This window comes from Lytechinus pictus, chromosome 17, assembly GCF_037042905.1.
Source record: "Lytechinus pictus isolate F3 Inbred chromosome 17, Lp3.0, whole genome shotgun sequence".
Classification (NCBI taxonomy): Eukaryota; Metazoa; Echinodermata; class Echinoidea; order Temnopleuroida; family Toxopneustidae; genus Lytechinus; species Lytechinus pictus.
In genome coordinates, this window is record NC_087261.1 from 11,438,139 (window position 1) to 11,460,350 (window position 22,212).

General features: G+C 34.8%; 1 protein-coding gene across 1 annotated transcript; it reads right to left on the reverse strand.

Annotated features, from left to right (window-relative positions):
- Positions 1-586: 586 nt before the first annotated feature.
- Positions 587-22,020, reverse strand: LOC129279784 (L-threonine 3-dehydrogenase, mitochondrial-like). The gene is made up of 8 exons (XM_054915844.2): positions 21,862-22,020; positions 13,679-13,869; positions 12,371-12,484; positions 10,576-10,691; positions 8,763-8,969; positions 7,415-7,505; positions 6,704-6,970; positions 587-6,403 (listed from the first exon to the last, which is right to left on the reverse strand). Exons 2-8 carry the CDS (start codon positions 13,848-13,850, stop codon positions 6,234-6,236), a joined length of 1,137 nt encoding a protein of 378 aa, XP_054771819.2. The 5' UTR covers positions 13,851-13,869; positions 21,862-22,020; the 3' UTR covers positions 587-6,233.
- Positions 22,021-22,212: the final 192 nt, after the last annotated feature.

Here is a 22,212-nt window from a genome sequence, read left to right on the forward strand (position 1 = left end):
TAATCACGATAACTTCAGTTTAAATTAACCTAGGCTCATTATTTTGTGTGTATGATACTAGCATGGATCCCAGGAAGCCTATTGATTTTGAGGTCAAAAGGTCAAGGTCACACTGACATGTTTTCATCTTACCCTGCTGCAGTCCTTGTAAACACAATAAATTTAGTTTATCTTATCCTAGGATCATATAATTTGGTGTGTATGATACTAGCATGGATCCCAGGAAGCCTATTGATTTTGAGGTCCAAAGGTCAAGATCACAGTGACATATTTTCATCTTACCCTTCTGAAGTCCTTGTTAACGTGATAACTTTAGTTGAACTTAACCTAGGCTCATATAATTTGGTGTGTATTATACTAACATAGATCCTAGCAATTCTATTGGTTTTGAGGTCAGAAGGTCAAAGGTGAAGTTGCCATCTTCCACTTTTCTTGCTTGACCAATATCTCCATTTACCACGTTACAGACGGGCGTATTATGTGCTCGCCTTAGCGACACTCTTGTTAACTAGTATAATTCCATGCAACATGAAAGATTTAAATTCGTTTTGAATAAAAATTATAAAAAAACACTCATGAATATGCATTGACCATTTTCTCCCATTTAATGCAATTTTCATCTATATAGTATATAACAATTAAAACAAACCAGCGCCCATTATCTAAAACCCTGCATAGTTAATAATCATATTTTATCCACATCTTGCTGTTGAAGAAAATCTTAACATTTCAAGATTGAAAGAAAATGGGGTAAAGTCCACTACATAATTAGAGCTATAAAACAGTGGTATGCATGAACATAAAGTATAAAAGCTTTAACAAGATGCCCTGATTCTGCAAATATGTGTATTTCTAAATGAGTTGTGAAAAATTCATGCTCACATTAGAACCAAAATGGATTTGTTGGTATACAAGTTGAATCCAGTATTTCACAGGAGCAAATAATACAATGAATAATTTATTCAGTCCCAATATGGATATATTCTGTATGTCATCTAGGGTAAAGTTCAGCCACACATTTTGATTTTAACATAAACAAGGAAATGACAAAAACATACAGATGAAGGTTTTACAAAAAATCATCAGATAATCATCACAGATTTATAAAGGTTTTTTTTTCTTTCAATTTCTACCATAACATACTTGCCAATCTGAAAGAATTATCAGATTTAATAAGATTTTTTTTTCAATTCAAAACAGTAAAATAAAAGCAGAGGTAAGATTTTCTTAAGTACTATATGTATTCCTCTTGTGAGCAATTGCCCCAAAAGAAGATTTTTACTTTGTTTCAGTAAGATTTTTCATTTGAAAAAAGTTGGAAGGTATGCAACACGTGTTGTGTTGGGTAAAAAAAAACACCAAAACAACCATAGTCTGCTGTATAAACTTGTGCAAAGGTACACTTGGCACATGTAGATCTGTAGACCTACATATAAAACAAATGCATATGGCTCCAGCGAAAGCAAGCCTCCCCCACCCCTTTCCCCTTCTCCAACTATCATAAAATATCTATATTACAAAAATAAAGAATTGTCAAAATAAACTTGCAATCAAATATCTCCTCACACGGCATGCATGGATTATGTACAATGCTGTAAATAGACGAATAAATTCAAATAATACAAACAGTCTCATGTCAAAATAAACGATATTCTGATTAAACCAACAAAAAGGCTGTACATCTGTATATTAAAATTTTAAATTGAAATTTCAATTTAAAAATGTTCTTTTTTTCCATATAATATGTGATACCATATTACTCCAACCTGTTGTGATGCTGTTTGAGCAAGACAAAAAAAAACACTTATTGTCATGAATCGGTGGCAGAAATCTATGAAGCCCAGATATGCTCGATGTATAAATTAACTTTTGGAGGGGTACAGGAGCAGACAAAAAAATTGGGAAGGTTCCATATAATGTTGACTTGTTACTATTATTATCATTGTTGTTATCATCATCATCCCTATCAAGTATCTTGCATTTAAATAAATATAATTCCATTTTTATTTCTTCAGACAGGATATAAGCGACTAAATTCCATTTTTATTTCTTCAAACAGTATATAAGTGACATGATACTATAAAAGTGCTCAGGCAATAAATAGGTTAATACCGGTATGTAAAACTTAAAGCACACACAAAACAATTGAAAACTGATGATCAAAATTGCTGATCAAAAATGCTGATGAATAACTCTATTTTGCAACACAAAAGGCTTGAACAAAGTCCCAGTATTGTGAGAATTTTAATTAACTAAGTACTTGTTGATATCATAAGCATCCATTTTCCTCACATAGATTTTAAAAAAAATAGTAGACAAACACTTATGTCACATACATGTACATAATATGTCAGGGCATATGTACATAATAAAATCATTTTCACACTTACAGGCATATTTATCAAAAGATGTAAACCGCACACTCAATATTCAAAATTAAATGTAAAGTATCTACAGAACACAAACCAGGGTCCTGTTTCACAAAGACTTTGTACTATCAGCCAATCAAATTGACTAATTTCAGTAGCTTTAAACTGTTATTACAATCAAGTTTTATGAAACTGGCACCATGACCGTTCTGAAAATCAAATAATGCTGCTATTCTCTCAACTGCAATTATTACAAAAACTAAAATCACATTAATATATGAAATGAATACAAAATATAATATTTAATTATTCAACAAAATAAAAGCAACATCAGCCTTTCTAGAATATGTGTGGAGTCTGTCAAATAAAGTTTTCTAAAGTGGCGTATCTAGAGTGCTATGGATAAGCGCTCTAAAGTTGTGCCCCTGAAATTAGACTCCTTCAAAACTTGATGCATATGGCTTGTTTTGGAGTTCATCATAACTTTATATTTTCCCCTCTTCTCGTTTTATATCTTTGTTGCCTCTATTTCCATTGTTATCATTATTACTTTTTTCATTTATTTATTTGTATTTATTTTTTTGTTGGGGGGTGCCCTCCCCAAACCGCTACGTGAGGCCCTGCACATATGCCCCCTTGTTTCCCACGTACGCCACTGATTATGCACTGTTTTTTTAAAGACCATTCCTAGAATGAAAAATGTTTTTATTGAATAATTCGGTGTGATTTAGCATTTTGTTTGCACGAATATAATGAGAAACATGAATAAGCTTTATCATGAACACATTCATATACTTCCATGTATACGGACATCATGTAAGAAAAACAATGATACAAAATAATAACTATAATACAAAAAGACATATTCAATACTACTCTCAAAAGAACACATGGTCTCAGCTGAACGTTAAGGAGTTTGTAAGCTGCGGAATAACAATACACATTCATAAAAAACAGCAATGAGAATAATAAGATATATTTTAGTAACACAGTGTATTCACAAATTACCTCAGAAGGGGCCTTTGCATATTTTCTTTTTTTTCCCAATTGATTACCACATCAACTCTAAAGTAACAAGTTACATTATTCAACTTTCACTACAAAGTAAATCATCCCTGCTTTCTGTTGCAAGATGTTGACGCGTGACTAATTACAGGGGTGGGTGTCACAAAAAATTAAATGTGAATATTAATTGCATCTACATTCCCATATATTAAACATCACTGTATTGATCAGATCGTACTCAGTAGATGCACATTACAGTGCATATATCAATAAACTAATGAATATCATGTGCACATTGGCACTTGAAACATGACTTTAGTCACAAACTTTTTTGTGAAACAGCCTCCTTGACATTTAATTAATTTCAAATCCTAAGCTTAACTTGCAAGCTTCTTGAAATACCTCCCTATATGTGCATAATTTCAAATTCCTTTTCATCTTCTTTCTGACAAAGCTTAAAAATACATGTACACTCTGAGATGTGCACGGAAAGGAGACAGTTCCATGAAGGTTGCTTTCATAAAAGAACATGAATTCTTTGACAAATATTATCTTAGCCAATCAAAAGTCATGATTTCAGTAGCATATAACAGAAGTTTGTGGCATGTTATTGATAACAAGTTAAATGAAACGGTGTCAGTAGTCTGGTGAATTAATGGATGAAGAATAAATAATCAATTTCAACTACATACAAGCACTCGTAGATGATTATAAATATACACCATACTACTACAAAGTACTGGAAAGATGAAAATGATTAACAAAGCTATTTGCATCAACTGCTAGGTAAAAGACTCTTGTGTATTTTTCTTTCAATTATTGAATACCCTGTGTCTGAATAAGTTAAGAATAAGTTAAATCTTAAAAAGATATAAATAAGATGAGATGGTGAAAATCTGATGCATTTTAAAGGTATGCTAATGCTGAATAATTTAGAGCACATAAATATGAATGTGGATAAAGAGTTGGTATCGCAGAATCTAAAAATGGAGCTGATTACATACATGCTTGACATTTTTCAACTTGGAATTATCAAGAACAAATGCAATCTTCCATTCAGCTTCCATCTTTATTTTTTGTTATATTTTATCTTCTGTTCAATCTTGTGCCTGCTCTTGATGAGTACAAGTGCAACAATGTCAAGCATGAGATTTATTTAGCCCCATTTTAAGATAAATATAGTTTAAGATGGGATAAAGATTCTCATTTTGATTAACCAATTAAATGACAGATGAATCAAATCATTCCGGTAATCATTCTTCACAAAACTACAAATAATCCTTGGAAATGTATACACAAGCGCATAATTATGTTTAATAACAGGAGATTAATCGGAGATTGTATAAACCTCGTAATTATTGAGCCCAATTATCTCCCAGCTATATCAAACTTTGTGAGCTAGAAATTAAGTCATAACGTCGAAATAAAAATGAAAAGACCACTGTTGCTGACATATTGCAGATTGCACACACTAGAACAAAACAAAAAAAAAATCCTGCATAAATAGAAGATATGAATACTTTCCCCACAGATGCAAACCTATGAAAACAAACTATGCAAACAAGAAACAAGGTGTACCTGTAAAACATGTCTACAATTCAAACAAAACAAATTGGTGGTATCAATTATAAATGTTGAATACTGTATCAACAAAAACAATCAGGTGCATTTTAAACTCAAAAGGAGTTGGAACAGAATTTTTCAATATTGCTATCCAGGTATTCCTAAAATTCTGTGCCAAATGATTCCATGAAATGAATAGAAATACCTGTAAGCATGACATATCTACAGACACTGTATTTTTTAATAAATAATTGTACACTTGACCACCAACTGACAATTTTCAGCATTCTCCGTTTTCAGCCTAGATTACATATTTCAATACATTGCTCTACGTAAACTATATTATAACTTACTAGATCTATCTATGACAATATATACAGCATTGATTTCAAAGACTTTCCATTGAAATCATTTCTTACAGCTACCAAAATCTAGACCATAGTGCGGTCGTGGCATCTCTTTAGTAATCATGTCATCACCAACTGTCCGAAGAGGCCAAGATTGATGAGTCAATTTTCAATAATTTGTTTAAATAATTGAACTAGACTGTTAATTGTCGATAATCACACAAAATTTCAGAGGCCTTAAGATCCTCCTTCAATCCCTTAGATATTGAACTATCATGATAAATTGAATTCACTCACAATCATATTATAGCTACAAAATATAAGTTTAATTTATTGTATTTGTTTTGTCTAAAACAATCTGTCTGCTGAAACTCTCCAAGGACTGGGGGCCGTTTCATAAAGCTGTTCATAAGATTAAGAGTGACTTTAAGAACGACTGGTGATCCTTTCTTGTGGTAAATCATATTCACCATTAAATGTTCATTGCTGATTATTTAGCGCGTAAGATAGGTTCACCAGTCATTCTTAAAGCCGCTCTTAACTTACAAACAGCTTTCTAAAACATCCACCTGGTCTTGACACCACTGACGGTAGATGAACTATAATTCTGATTACACCTATTCACCCTGTTAAATATTATATTACAATATTCTGTACAGAAGTGTATAAAAAGAAAGAGCAATAAGTGCACAACTTTCATTTCTCCTTTGATTTCTACCATGTAAAAATATACTTCTTCATATTATTCACATATGACGAACTCCTCGATCTTCTGCACATACATGTACTTGATTTCCACTGCGGCAGTCATCATAGTCATTACATTAGTGGCAAGTCCCAGTTGCTTTGTATTAAACGATGAAAAGTCATTATATATCTGCAAAACTTTTTAAAATACTTTATGCAGAAGACTTCTCACCAAAGAAGTGAATAAATATTTCAATTTAAATCACTGCACTCCAGTAGCTTTCGTTGTGGTGGTCGTCGATGTCGAGATCCCAAGACGCTTGCTGACGACCTCTAACATGACCTGGATTAAGGCATCCATGTCGTATCTGTGGGTCCAGTTCCAATCCTGCCTTGCCTGGGTGTCGTCAAGGCGTTTGGGCCATGAGTCCGCTAGAAAAAGTAGAAAAAATAAATGTTTAATCAACCAATAAGGTTTGGAAATAAATGATTCAACTTCACATTTATACTGGGTTATTCTTGCTACATTTTAAAAACTAAAGCATTAAAGGAATTCCATTTACTTCACCATGGTTAATGGCAAATCTATATAGTTGCCTTGCAAAAGGGAAGCAAGTGCTGTTGTTGGATTAGAACCCAGACCTTATGGTTCAGAGTCAAGAGACTTAACCAACGTGCCACAACACCTAGCTACAAAACTGTATGAAACACCCACCAGGTTTGTCATCTTACCAATACTCTGTCTGTCATCTGGTCTATAGTCCACTGTGAACTCTGGGATGTATTTCCTGATGGCTTCCGCTATCTCCTCCGGATTGAAGCTGATGGCATTGATGTTGTAGGTCCGTAACCTTAGCAACTCCTCCGGAGCTTCCAGCATCTCAACGATGGCTCGGAGACAATCCTTGATGTAAATCATGGGGAGCACGGTGTCTGAACGCAGGTAACAGTCAAAGTGGCCGGACTGAAGAGCATGGTCAAATATGGACACAGCATAATCTGGATAGTATAGGATGGTATTAGAGGTAATAAGAATTATGTTTCTTAAATCTATAAGTTATGCAAAACTTTACGCACCACTGGAACATATTCTTAGGTCATAAATCAATTATACATAGGGATATCACATAGCACACAAGAAAGGTTCACAAGTCGTGCGTAAAGTCATTCGTATCTTACGAACAGCTTTAAGAAACATCCACCAGAAATCAATAAATCAAATCAAGTGGGAAAAATAAATCTCTTCAGCCAATTAGAGGGGCATCAATAAGAGTATAACCTTTTTCTTGATTTTGGCAACTTTACACCAATTTTACTATACATGTACATACATCGCATAATCATGAAAAACAACCCTTCTTATGCACATTAGTAAACAAGCACAGAGTCCACCTTGCTACGGGAGTGCCCCCCCCCCCCTCTAAAGGGCTTCAATGTATTTACCTGTCGTACCCCCTCCTGGGGCGGTGTCCCCAGAGATGACCCCTGGTAACCTCAGAGATCTGAAGTCTACACCAAACTTATGATGGTAATACTATGAAGGAGATCAAGAGAAAAATATAATCACATGTCACATGAAATGATACAGATGGTGAGAATAGTGTTCATAGAGCTGAAGTCTTCAGCAAACTTGTGATGAGAGAAGAGAATCATGTCAGAGTGATTCAGAAGGTTATGACATTTGATTTAATAAGAGCAGCCAGAGATCTGAAGTCTTCACTAAACTTATGATGGTAATACTATGAAGGAGGACAAGAGAAAAAAGATAATCATGTCAAAGTGATTCAGAAGGTTTATAAGAGCATTCATAGAGCTGAAGTCTTCACTAAACCTATGATGGTTATACTGCGAAGAAGAGGGAAAAGGGACATTATCATGTCAAAGTGGTTCAAATTGTTACATCATTTAAAAAATGAGGAGTCAGAGACATGGGCCAGAATTCACAAAGGTGGTTTTGAAAACCCACGGATGAGTCCATGGTTTATGCAGAGTTCCTGTATAAATTACGCTTATTTTATCGCATATATTAAAAATGTCCAATGCTGATGTGCGCTTTTTTCGCAGTGCGCCAAATTGATGCCTGTTGCCAAGGTTATCCACGCTATTTTATTCATAAGTCCACTGTTTTGAATTAATGAGTCCACTCATAAAACAGTGGACTCATGAATAAAATAGCGTATCTAACCATGGTATCAGGCGTCTATTTGGCGCACTGTGACAAAAGCGCGCATCAGCATTGGACATTTTTTATACACGCGCCCGATACGCGCTAATATAAGCATAATTTATACAGGAAATCAGCATAACCCATGGATTCAACCGTGGGTTTTCAAACCACCTTTGTGAGTTCGGGCCATGAAGTCTTCCATCAAACCTTTGATAGTAACACTATGAAGGAGAAAGGGAGAGAAGGGGAGACAGTATCATGTCATACTGGTTCAGGAGGTTAAATCATAATCAGAGCAGTCAGAGACCTACGGTAAATTAGAAATAGAAGGGCTACTTTTTCAAAATGAAACCAAAGTGTCAATTTTTGCAGGTTTATTGCTGTATTGACCTAGTCTGCAGGCACAGACCCTGATTGAAACTTTGATCAGCAAGTGTGTCTCCACGCAAAAACTAGCACATACAAAACTGACCTTAAGTACACAATGCATGAGTAGGCTGCACATTCAGACCCTTAACTCGAGTGACGGGTTTGCACAGCAGACTAGTATTGACCTGGTTGTTCAAATGTTACTTGGAATGAATTGAACACAATGAGTCCATCAATCAAAAAGAATATCTTTACCTCTCCTAAGAGTTCTGCATGGACCTTTGCCACCCCGTAGATTGTCCTGGGCCTCTGAATGGTCAGGTCAGGGGTCAACTCACGGGGCGACTCCGGCCCGAAGGCACCGATGGTGCTGGGACAGAAGATGCGGAGTTCATACATCTTGGCAAGCTCCATCACGTTGTGAAGGCCTTGGATGTTGACTTTGATGGCTAATGGAACATTCTATAAAAAAATATGTCAATAAAAGGAGTTACTTAATAGTGAATGGGTCTTAAATACTTGAAACATATGTTCAAGATAAATGAAAGTATTTGCAGTAAACACTGATTTCAGAATTAAGTTTGTAAAACCAAGATTGTCACTTTATCATCGTTGATCTAAATCTGGTACAGTTACATATCGGGAACTTTGTTTTTGACTTGTTTTTCATTGTTTTTTCGAAGAAATTTGTCTGGGACCCTTTTGCGATCACAGACAGCATAATACAAATCCATCTAAACCAGCAAAGTAAAAAAACAAGTGGAACGCCTCTGGCAGTCTCGCCTGCATTACGCAATTTAATATAGCAGCAGTGCTAACTTTGAAAACTACTATAAAATAATCATCCACAAAAACACCATTCATATAATGACATAATACCACCTTCATTGACCATAGATGACATTTGAACGGTGACTTAAGACTTGTCAAATACACCCATGTCCACATTTCATTCACTCTATCCATAAACTTTCAAAGTTATGATGGCAATTCAACAATTACCCCAACATGGCCTAAGTTTATTGACCTTAACTGACCTTTGACCTTGGTTTTGTGACCTGAAACTCACAGGGGATGTTTAGTGATACTTGATTACTCTTATATCCCAAGTTTTATGAAATAGATCCATAAACTTCAGAGTTAGGATGGTAATTCAACAAATACCCCCAACACGGCCAAAGTTCATTGACCTTAAATGACCTTTGACCATGGTCATGTGACCTGTAACTCGTACAGGATGTTCAGTGATACTCGATTACTCTTATGTCCAAGTTTTATGAACTAGATCCATAAACCTTCAAAGTTATGAAGGTAATTCAACAAATACCCCCAACTTGGCCAAAGTTCATTGACCCTAAATGAACTTTGACCTTGGCCATGTGACATGAAACTCAGGAAGGATGTTCACTAATACTTGATTAACCTTATGTCCAAGTTTCATGAACTAGATCCATAAATTTTCAAAGTTATGATAGTAACTCAACAAATACCCCCAACTTGACCAAAGTTCATTGACCCTAAATGACCTTTGACCTTGGTCATGTGACCTGAAACTCGAGCAGGATGTTCACTACTACTTGATTAACCTTATGCCCAAGTTTCATGAACTAGGTCCATATAAAGTTATGATGTCATTTCAAAAACTTAACCTTCGGTTAAGATTTTGAAAATAATTCTCCCAACATGGTCTAAGTTCATTGACCCTAAATGACCTTTGACCTTAGTCATGTGACCTGAAACTCAAGCAGGATGTTCAGTAATACTTGATAAACCTTATGTCCAAGTTTCATGAACTAGGTCCATATACTTTCTAAGTTATGATGTCATTTCAAAAACTTAACCTTAGGTTAAGATTTGATGTTGACGCCGCCGCCGCCGTCGGAAAAGCGGCGCCTATAGTCTCGCTCTGCTATGCAGGCGAGACAAAAATGGTGTGACTGATTTTCACAAAATCTCATAAGATGTGCAAAACTATTAACTGTAAATAAAAAGTATACAAGCACCGCAGTATAAAAAATTTGCTTGGCTGTGTAGTCCCCCAGTTAACTAAGGGTTAAGCACTGGTTACCTGTTCACCAACAGCACTTAGGACTGCACTAAAATGAACCATCCAGTCGATGCTCTCATTGACGATTATCTCTTGGAGATTCCTAAAATCCAGTACATCAACAAAAGCATATGGACCTGCAAGAATACAAACAAATACATGTAATATTTTCAATGCTAGGTGAAACCAAGCACACAAGTATCTTTAAAAGTGCATGGATGGTCATTCATCAAGTAGATTTGTTTTTCCTATAAACTCTGAAGACCATTAATTGCCTTTATTTTTCTTTTTTTCTTTCTTTTTTCCCTATCATTATTGGATGGTGAGATTTGCGGTTACACCATGTACAGTAAGTTAGTCCTGAAAAGGAATGTTGGTTTATCTTTCTGATAATGGCTCTTAAAAGAACTTTTATTCTCAACGTTTCGAGAACATATGCGTTGCCCTTCGTCAGGAGCATACATGTGTGTGCTCGAAACGACAGCATATTCACTTTTTCTTTTTCAAGTATTCATCAGTGGATATCTTTAAATGATAATCTTGGCTGTGATTATAATAAATTCTTTAGAAGTTGATCACAATACCCTGTTGACTTCAAAATGCAACGTCTGGTTTGTAAAATTGATGACACAACATTTGCTCCGGCGAAAATTGCTCCCATCTTCATATCTCTGAGAGCATAGGGTTAGAGTTAGCACTGAAATAGAGTTTATTGGTTCAGACTTCAGAACAATGTAAATATAAGGATAAGGGTTTTGTTGCAGGTTATAGCTTTCATGTTTGGCTCTGCCTTTATGCAGATTTTCCATCGGAGCGATTGTCACCGGAGCAAATGCCATGGAACCGTAAAATTATCCAAAAGCTTTTCGTTTGCTCTCTTTTATTTCTTTTACATACAGTAAAGTGCAAATGCAATGAAGTATGACAATGGGATTCAAAGAAAAAATACCAGAAAATCGCTCATGAATGTAACAACTTCACTGCTTCCAGCTCTCACTTTAAAAACTCACATGTACAATTAAGTTTGTGCATGCAGGTGTTTCTAAGTTTCTTTGTTTACGATTTATATGTATCAAAAATTTAATTTGGTTTCATATCCATTCAAAGTGGTCACCTTGAAAATTTGACTTCAAGCAGAAGATATTATACAATGCTTTCAGCACAGAAAGTCCTTGAGAGAATTTGATAAATACAACTGCCCCTGTCAATTCTGGTTTGGCTTCTGCACTAGACAGCTACAATTGTGACTTAATTTGAATTTTGCTGTATAAAAAAATAGCATGTAGTCGTGGTGTGTTCATCTACAATGAACGGAGGACAGACATTCATTAATGAATTTAATCACACATACATGTAAACTTAACATTTTGCAACAATTGTACACAGTATACTAGTACATCAGCTGGTTGGTGAGACTATCATCTTACAGAAGAATCTAGCCATACCAGCACCAATTACATAACACCTCTTTGGGCTTTGTCTGGGAGCGCACTTGTCATTGCTTGTACATGTACATGTAAGTTCTACGGGTTCATGTATCACAGTGCAATATTTTAAACCCTGTGCATTAAATCATATAGAATGGATTATTCCATATCAAATCTAATCCAAGCAATGCCTGCTTTCTCCATGACTTCTCACATTTAGCCACTTTAAATGGCTAGTTTTATTCATGAACAGCACTTCTATAATGCACTGGAAATGGATTAATTTTCTCAATTTCATTTTATTTTTTCTTCATCCACATACATTTTTTTTGCATTTGTAGGACATCCAGAGAAACGGCAAAATTTATTTCCAAACAAAAGTGACCAACCTGCATCCACAATGTGCCTGGGAGGTTTAACGATGTCCGTCAGAATAACATTGTCTCGACCGTATCTCTTTCTCAGCACCTTCGCTAACCCCTGACCGAGCTGACCAAGACCCCCTGCAAATTTGATAAAAAATTGGATACAACTATTATAGGGAATGATTGGATACTTGGAACTTTAAAGGGATGGTCCAGGCTGGAGATATTTATATCTCAATAAATAGAGTAAAATTCACAGAGCAAAATGCTGAAAATTTGATCAAAATCGAATAACAAATAACGAAGTTATTGACTTTCAAAGATTTGCATTATTCCGGTGAAACAGCTCTAGGCATGTCTTTATGAATATTCATTAGGTAAGCTGATAATGTCATATCCCCACTTGTTCTTTTGTGTTTTATTATATTAAATTAGGTTTATTCATTAGTTATTTATTGCCGCAACTTATTTCATTATAATGGAGACACAGCATTTACAAATGTATGAAAAATGAAACAATTATGATTTCATGTAATAATATAAGAAAAGGGAAAGTAGGGATGTGACATCATCAGCCCACCTAATGAATATTCATGACGATGTGCATATAACTTTTTCACAAAATATTGATAAAATTTAAAATTCAATAACTTTGTTATCTGTTATCCGATTTTGATAAAATTTTCAGCATTTTGCTCTGTGAATTTTACTATATTTATTTAGATAAAAATATTTTCAGCCTGGACCATCCCTTTTAATGACAGCAGAATTCACTTGGAGATACACATGTAATGCACAAGGAAAATGCTAGGGATGTGCTGCAATGTAGGAAAATCCTCTCCACAAGACTACTGTACAACTCTACCAAATTCAATTGGAAAATTATACTTCAACTAGTGCCCCCCCCCCCCCCCCCCGGTCAATGCATGCCTTCATTGATAACTTTGTGCATAAATACTGATATTGGAGATGAATAGCATTTACAGTGTTTATTTGTTGAACACACGAGGCAGTAGGCTTATCAAACATCACTTCACAGCCATATCATATAGATCTACTATTAAAGTCGATATGACGACAAAAGTATCTGACCAGGTCAAATTATAAGAAAATAACAAGATGTCATAGCAACATCAGGAATCATGGCAGAAAGAAGTGGACTTGCGTAAGCAGCAAGAAATTTTGTGTTACCACATTAGCACAGACATGGGAATTATTACTCAGACAAAACATACAGTATCGTAAACATTGCATAGAATTTGGAATCACTCAAAAGGGCTCTCTTTTTACTTCACAAACCTTTCTTCTGCCATTCATCACAATCTATCTCACCTGTAATAAGAATTCTAGGTTGGTCTAGACTACCGATCGGGGAGTACATGTAGGACTGACAAAAAGCAGAAGACCCTGAAAGGAACCGGATCTGGGGTGCCCTCACACTGTTGGTGTGGATAATCTTTTTGGTAAACGTTCGCAGTGCCGACCTCCACATCGTTGATGTCATCCTGTCTGCAGATTGATATCTAGGAAGAGATTCAGTCAATATATTTTTTTTCAATTATTAAAAATAAAATTGCAGGTTGTAACAATATTCATGGAAACATATAATTCATATGCAATATTTCTGTACAATTGCACATGGTAGTGTTTTATTCTACAGTGTATGTTTTTTTTTTTTTTTTAACCAAAGAATGCAATGTTTGAAATGTTTGATTGATAAGTATCTAGATAAATAAACTATTACAAACTTTACAAACTAAATTGGTACAGCAGTGGCTATAAAGGTCTTTGTGCAAATAATGTGAATTGGATCTTGTATACTCTGTAAACATTGGTTGATTAAACATTACAAGTTGGATTATTTACTTAGTGCAGGCTTACAAATGTAACAGGTACATGCAAAGAGTGAACATTCCAAAAAATTAATTAAAATTCTTCAAAAGCCATTTAATTTAGTAGTATCAAGCATGTATAATGTTTATTTGCACACCACAATCAAAAATCCCCTTTTTGCAGACATAAAAAAGTCCTATACATTATTACTACATGTATTTATAACACTTGAGACTGTATGATTATGATATGTACATACATTGAATATTTATATAGAGCTTTCCATTAACATGATCATGCTCAAAGCACTTTACAATGACAAATAAGTAAATTCTGCTCTCAAAGAGCTTACAAAAATATAACTTAGGGATGATATTGAGAAAATATGTTTATGGCTTATAATATATTTGAAAAACGCGTAATGAAGAACATAAACGGATATTGATACAGAGACTATTCCAGATCGATAAAAAAAGTTTTGTAAAACTGATTTTGCTTTCAAGAACAGGATTTTCCTCATCCTGCATGGCTGTTGGAAATAAAAGCAAAACAATACCCTAGGATTGAATTACTAATTCCTGGAAATCATGAAGAATATATCACATCCAGATCGCACTTGAGTGATTTCATGTAGTACATGTGCATACTGTATGTGTAGATATAAATGTATACAAACATATATATGTTTGTAATTATTTTTTAATGAAGTGCAGAATCAGCCCCCCAAGCACACAAAAAAGGGTACCGGTAATAAATACAATACACAAAATAATGATAAATCAAATCAAATGATAATGTAAACTTGTATAAATTAAGTCACTGTACAAACTACAAAATTTAAAATCATCAATATACTGCCAAACTGAATAAACTAATAACAATATCATTCAAATAAAAAACTTGTACCAAAAAGAAAGGAAAACAATGGAAGACAAAATATACATGAACTCTCTAAAAAGTCAAATTAATTTTGATATCATTATCAAAAAAGTAAGTAGAGACTGATTGATTTTTTTCACAAACTTGCACAAAATCGTTTTTCAATTAAAAAACTCAATACTCCAACATAATTCCTTTATCTTCTGAATAAGATCATTATCGGCATACCAGCAAGTGTGTAAGAGAACTATGGCTAATTCAGATCTCAAGCGATAAATTAGGGGTGCAGAGAGTAGATCAGTCTACACAGACACATGGAAAGTACAGACCTGCCAACCTTCTACAACAACAAAAAGTATTCTTAGAAGGAAAAAAAAGTATTTTTTGCTTAAAAAAAGAGTATTTTTAAAAATTTGGCTCAACATCACAATCGCCTGTTGTAGTGAGATCGGTGAAAAAACATGTGAAATGACTCTACTTGAAAACTTGATAATTCACCCTTTTAAACATGTGCTCGTAGGCGAGAATTTACTTGTTCTTTTCATGCAACAAGTTACTGGCTCAACAGTGATTTTTACTGGTCTGGGACTGTTGGACCGGCGCTAGTGTCAAGCGCTGTGTATAATACATACAATTACATGTACTCCATGATCAGAAATTAATTTAAAAAAGTAACAAATCATACAAAGAAGTATTGGTGTATTCATAGCAAAAACAAGAAACAAATACTCTAAAAAGGGAATGGTTGGCATGTCTGTAAGTGATGTAGGCTACCATTTATAACCTATGAATAATGTCTTCATGGTATCAGTCATATACCACATTGGTGTTTCAAAGATCATTAGGTCGGTGATCAATTAATTTAACATCCTGCTTTCTACTCTACGGGACGAATGATATTAAAGGGGAAGTTCACCTGCATGATAAATTGGTTTTGATAAAATCAGGAAAATTAGAGAAAAATGTCATTGGTCCTTGTTTAATAGTGACTGCAATTAACTCATTCTAAATCTGGGCCCTGAAAATAGTTATGTGATACCCATAAAACAGCAAGTTTTACTGGTCGTTGTAGGTCCTAAAATGTGCATGGACAACTATTTGACTGGCCAAGGGAAGTCTGCAATAAATGGCTAGTAATTGATTTTTTCGATAAAACCTGCCATTAGGGGGTTGGCAATGCAACCCCCCCCCCCCCACAGGGATCTTTGATTTTTCACTTTATTCTAAATTTTTAATAAAAAGAACTATATCCCAGTAAAGTTAATTATTTCCTTTTGGCCCTAAAAGCACCAAAACGTGAAAAAATACACTTAAAAGGAAAAAAAGGCAGTGCCTTACTTCGAGTTCGGCTGTAGTAAACTTCCAGTATATCCAACAGTGTTATAATACACAAACATATGGCCAATGGAAAAACTTTTGGGTCGAAACCATTGGCCAATCAGATCATTCCTTCTATCTCGGGTTGAATTGCTTGTTGATCATACACAAGCAGGGTTGTAATAAAAAATGTTTTTTATTTAAAAAAACAAATAAAACGTTTTTTATTGTTTTAAAACGTTTTTAATCGTTTTAAAACGTTTTTTTCCCAATGAATAACGCAATTTTCTGTTTAATCAATTAAACTATACACTTAATACAGTATGATTTAAGCTTTTGATGTTTCAAATATATTTTTGGAGTAAGTAAGAGATGACTACAATTTTTGTTACTGAATTTCCAACAGAAAAGTTCATATTTTACCAAAAATTAATAAATCATGGAAATCAAATGACTAAAAAAAGTTAACATTTTATCAGGTTTCCTCATATATGTACATATACATGTAGTTCCAGGGTATTTTGAGTCTTGTCAATCTAAGGGGGGGGGGAGAAGAATTTGCACAATGGAAGGAAAAGGCATAATCTATAGACTATGGGGTTTCAAGGCTTAATTTCATTAAATCAATATGCTTTATTTCATTTGAATCAGTTATGCCAATTTTAGTGCATGAAATTCAAATTTGGGTGTAAATCTATAAATAAAGCCCTTGACCTGCTTTATTTTTTTCTTCAATTGAGGAATTCTGATCAAATGCATATTCTAAAAAAAATCAGTATAAAATGATTTTTAATGTTTGTTTTAACTGTTATTTAAAGTAATTATTATGCATAGTTTTTTTACTTTGTCTTTTATGGAAATTACTAGTAAAAACTTTTCAATTTTCCAATTATTAACTAAAAGTATAAGTAATATAGATACAAATTATGGCGAGAACTCGTATTGGCTTTATACATTAAATCACGTTTTTGAGCTATTCGTGGTCTGACATGCACTTATTGTGTAATGTGATAACCGCATACCCATGAATGCATAAAAAAAAATAGTCGTGAATGATATGGCGTGGCCCTGTCATGTTTATGGATTTATCATAAAAAATTTTGAGGGGGCCATTAAGGTCCCCTGGGATTGTTCGGGTTAAAGGTCAAGTCTACCCCAGAAAAATGTTGATTTGAATCAATATAGAAAAATCAAACAAGCATTAAACTGATAATTTCATCAAAATCGGATATAAAATAAGAAAATGATGACATTTTAAAGTTTCATTTATTTTTCACAAAACGGTTATATGCACAACTCAGTGATATGCAAAATAATGAGAGTCGATGATGTCCCTCACTCACTATTTATGTTGTTTTTTATTGCTTGATTAATACTAATTTCAGTTTTTACTGATTTGACAATAATGACCAACATGACTGAACCAAAAAATATTAAAACAATGGTAGTTCCATATGTTCAGGGAGGAATAAAACTTTAATGAAATACAAAAGAAATAGTGATGTCATCAGTCCCCTCATTTGCATACCGACCAGGATGTGCATAAAAATGTTTTTCAAAATTAAGTGAAACTTAAAAATGTCATAACTTTCTTATTTTACATCTGATTTTAGATGAAATTTTTGGCATTATGCTAGTTTGATTTTTCTCTTCTTACTCAATTGAAATTTTTCTTGGGGGATTATAATCCTTTAAGGTTTGCTATAGCTGATTATCTTATACTGTTCAAAATACTTTTCTTCATCTTTAAGAAGTTTCACCTGCTTTCGGGCATACATGTACAGAGTACGATGTCAGTTTTATAGTCTATTTGTATGCTTGTGCAACACTTCCATTTCATTCAAGTAATACTTACATGTACATGTATTTGAGCTTCTTTTAGATAGTGTTTCTTTCCCTGTCCAAAGAGCGAGCACAACACTCAGATTTGTTTGTTAAAATGAGAATATTTTTAATATGAATTGATGTGCACAATTGAACGGGGAGAAAAGAAACATGAAAAAGCGATGGAGAAAGGGAGAATAAGGGGGGGAGAGAAAGAGAAGTTCAAAAGGAGTAGTGTTGAGAAAGAGTTTTAGTAAGTTAGAAGAAAATAATACACCGTCACTTAAAAAAATTAAAGTACAAAAAAAAATTTCATCTAAATTATATCCATGCAAATTTATAACACACAAGTCTATGAGGTGTTTTAAAACACTGTTTTTTTGTTTAAAAAACGGGTGTTTTAAAACGCGTTTTAAAACATGTTTTAAAACACACCGTTTAAAACATGCCAACCCTGTTTAACACAAGCAACAACTATATATCTCACGGAAACATCCGGGCACTGTAAGTGACGAGGGGTGGAGTCTGTTGTCACTTTCATGAATATTCAGAACCAAGATCGCAGCTTACAGGCTTCAACAAACGATTGGAATCTCATGAAGAAATTGATGTTAACCATTTTCCAGGCAGCAATATAAGAAATAAGGTAAAGGGTACGATATAAATACGGCTGTCGTAATATAGGTATGTACTTTGGTAATAATGATCAGAATAAACTTGTTTGTGGGGGTTCTTTTTAACTTTGCAATTTCTGCCATTGAGTCCCTGTACAGATCAAGTAAGAACTTCGGTCTCTGTAATTGGTGAGTGAAGCCAACGGAGTTCAGCGGAACAAATAACAAAGACTAAACTTTTGGTCTAGTACAGTACCTGTTTACAAACAAAAACAAAGACCCTGTCTGTACTTTAAACTGAAGAAAAAGAACACTTAAAAAAAAAACCTCCTGAGAGCTGACCGCAAATGAATATAGGTCTAAATTAAACTAAATGCACAATTTACATGTATTTAGTCTAGCTAAATATTCAAAGTATCGGACAAAGATTGTATTCTTGAATTATCAGAATTGTTGAGGTGGGAAATTATTTGATTGTCCTTTTTTTCTTCTCTCACCTAACGTTAGTTAGGCCTATCCATTTTCCGTAACTCACTCTTTCCCACTTCCTCCTATCTCCATGACCAAGTCTTCACTCTCGAGCTCTCTCAAACTCCAAGTCCAACTCAAGTCCAAGTGCATGTAGATCTACTGTAGATCTAGACTAGTCTAACGTTAGATCTGATTAGAATTTAGATCTATTCTAACGTAACGTGGTAATTACTGGGTCCAAGCTTCATTCAGGCTCCACTCCACTTCACTACCGCTACACTACGCTCCACCTACCCGAACTTCGGGACGGTGAACTCGATCGGATATTCCGAGTCACAAAGGGGGGATGGAAATGATGTTTCTTGTAAAAATTAAAGTAAAAAATATAACGAGAAAGATGAATAACTTAATATCTTACTCTACCCCCTTATTTCACTCCGTGTCCATCCTCCGGTTATCCTCAAAATTGGTGATTTTGGGCCAGTATCAAATTCCTCACACGTATTATTCACGGCCGATTTCAAAACATTGCATGCAACGAACGTAGAGGGCAGCAACATACATCAGTGTTGCTATTAAAGTATTAGGAAGGTCCACTCGATAGGCGCATACGATGTTTAGAAATCGGCCATGAATTATACGTGTGACTGTGAGGAATTCGAAACTGGCCCAAAATCACCAATTTTGAAGATAACCAGAGGATGGACGCGGAATGAAATACGGGTGTAGAGTAAGATATTAAGTTATTTATCTTTCTCGTTATATTTTTTTTCTCTAATTTTTACAAGAAACATAATTTCCATCCCCCCTTTGTGACTCGGAATATCTGATCGAGTTCACCGTCCCGAAGTTCGGGTAGGTGGAGCGTAGTGTAGCGATAGTGAAGTAGAGCCTGCACGAACTTCGCCTGAGGTAGGTCCGACTCCAAGCTTAGAAATTTATTAGGTTCATAAAAATTCAAATGATCAATTGTTGCAAAGTACATGTAAATCCATGCTAGTATCACTCACACTAGTACGAGGTTAGTATATACATGTATATATACTAACCTCGTACACCGAACCGTGTTTGACCCTTGATTTCGAAGTAGTCGGCAAACATCGCTTCATTGCTGAAGTAATATTTGCCGAAACTCCTTCTCGCTACTCACCGGGGCTCTTTCCGGTAAGTAGCAATACATTAAAAGATTTAAAATGTAATTTGAATATAATAATCGGTCAAAAAGAGCAAATTTCGCTTACCTCGGCCTGGAAAGTAACTTCGCTTGTCTCTTCTACGGAAATACAAGGAGGCCCGTTGGTGGCGCTAATAAATTTCACAACCTTGATTCAGCTCCTCGGTAATTTTATAACTGTGTCTAAATTCTTTGAATGCGCAATTCTTATGATTAATTTACTAATTATGGGCACCAATAAATGAAATACCTTCAAAAACATAATTCAAGATTATTATTGGCGATGATAACACTTTTCTGCAATTAATTTAAAACGATGACTAATAAAGAAAAATTGAAAAAAATATATGTGCCTGGAACGAAACCAGCAGTACAGGCTTTTAATAACTAACATCAATAATACGGTATACCAAAGTCTTTACAATGAAAAGATTGGACACTTCACGGACTTTGCGTAATGACCTGCGTCAATTTGCGTGTAAAATAGTGTAGGTGCCTAGTCTTTCCCTTGTTGTGTCTTTGATATGAATATAAATCGCGCGCCCTCTTTAGACGAAAATTGATATCGGCGCTGACCAAATTTTATCTCCGTGAAATCTTCACTAAAGATCAAGAAAATATAGGCCTACATATTTTTTAGAAGAAACTTCAAGGAGAAGTCACGGAAGGATCTAAATGATTGGGTAAGTGTCATAGCAGAATGTGAAATCCCTAATTATGTGTGATGTTTTATGTGGGCGAAAGCCCAGTAGGATGGGGGGTCCGGTGTCCGGACACTTTATATTTTTGAAACCTTCTTTTTTTTCTTTGGATTACACAAAAAATACGAATTCAATAGTTGTAATCATCTTCTATTTTGTTCTCTATAATATTTCCTAACATTCTGTACTAAAAAATGATGAAACTTCGCTTGTAAATTTTTCCAAATGACTTTCTAAAATTGATCGTCCGGACACACAACCTGTCCGGATTCACAACAACTGGGAATAGTATTAGTTTATATGGATGTGTCCTGTGTGTCGCGTTATTAATTATGAATGATATTCCTTCCCACGCGAGATGATATGAGCCCATGGGTGTGCTAGTATAAGAACATTTTTCACATTCATCTATGCTATCTGATTCATAGATTTTAAGACATAGGTCATAGGAAATAAAACAGACAGGATCAGATTCAGGTATTATTTCCTCAAGTACGTGTGCGAACACACCGGGTCAGTACACCCAAGACCACGGGGAAACGTCCCACTGGCACTGGGACTCCCAGAGCTCGGGCTTTGGTCGCGATCCATGTCGGAATTCAGAGTTCGACTCGCGCTCGAGTTCGACTACGAGAAAATTAAGAGAATTAAACAGCTATCAGTATCACTATCAGTTGAATGCACTGCTTAGTTTTAGCTTACCGAAAATGAGTATCTCTTATACAACATAAATCCAACTTCCTTGAACAGATACGTGCCCTTCTTTCCTGAAAAGCTCAACACCAACAATTTTTCCGGCAAATCAAGTGAATGGAAAAACACCACACACATGGATTGTTGCGTAGTTAATCATGATAGATCGATCCGGTAGGTATCACGTCGGCCAAGCCCCCGAGAATGGACCAATCAGGTACAAGAATTGGACCACACCGCCCGGCGCGCCTTATGATGGTTAATCTTTGTTTCAAGTTCAGCGCTTCTCGTTCTTTTACTTCTGTTAATTTCTCAGTTCTTTCACCCTTACTTTTTATGATTCTCTTTACATCTTTCCGT

What these genes read in the sequence shown, in the direction of transcription:
- LOC129279784 (XM_054915844.2), bottom strand. Translation starts at nt 13,850, where the DNA reads ATGACATCAACGATGTGGAGGTCGGCACTGCGAACGTTTACCAAAAAG. An exon ending in TAAGTGCTGTTGGTGAACAG is followed by an intron (nt 8,970 to 10,575) that starts GTAACCAGTGCT and finishes ATTTTTTTATAG; the next exon opens with AATGTTCCATTAGCCATCAA. An exon ending in CCCAGGAGGGGGTACGACAG is followed by an intron (nt 6,971 to 7,414) that starts GTAAATACATTG and finishes TATACTATCCAG; the next exon opens with ATTATGCTGTGTCCATATTT.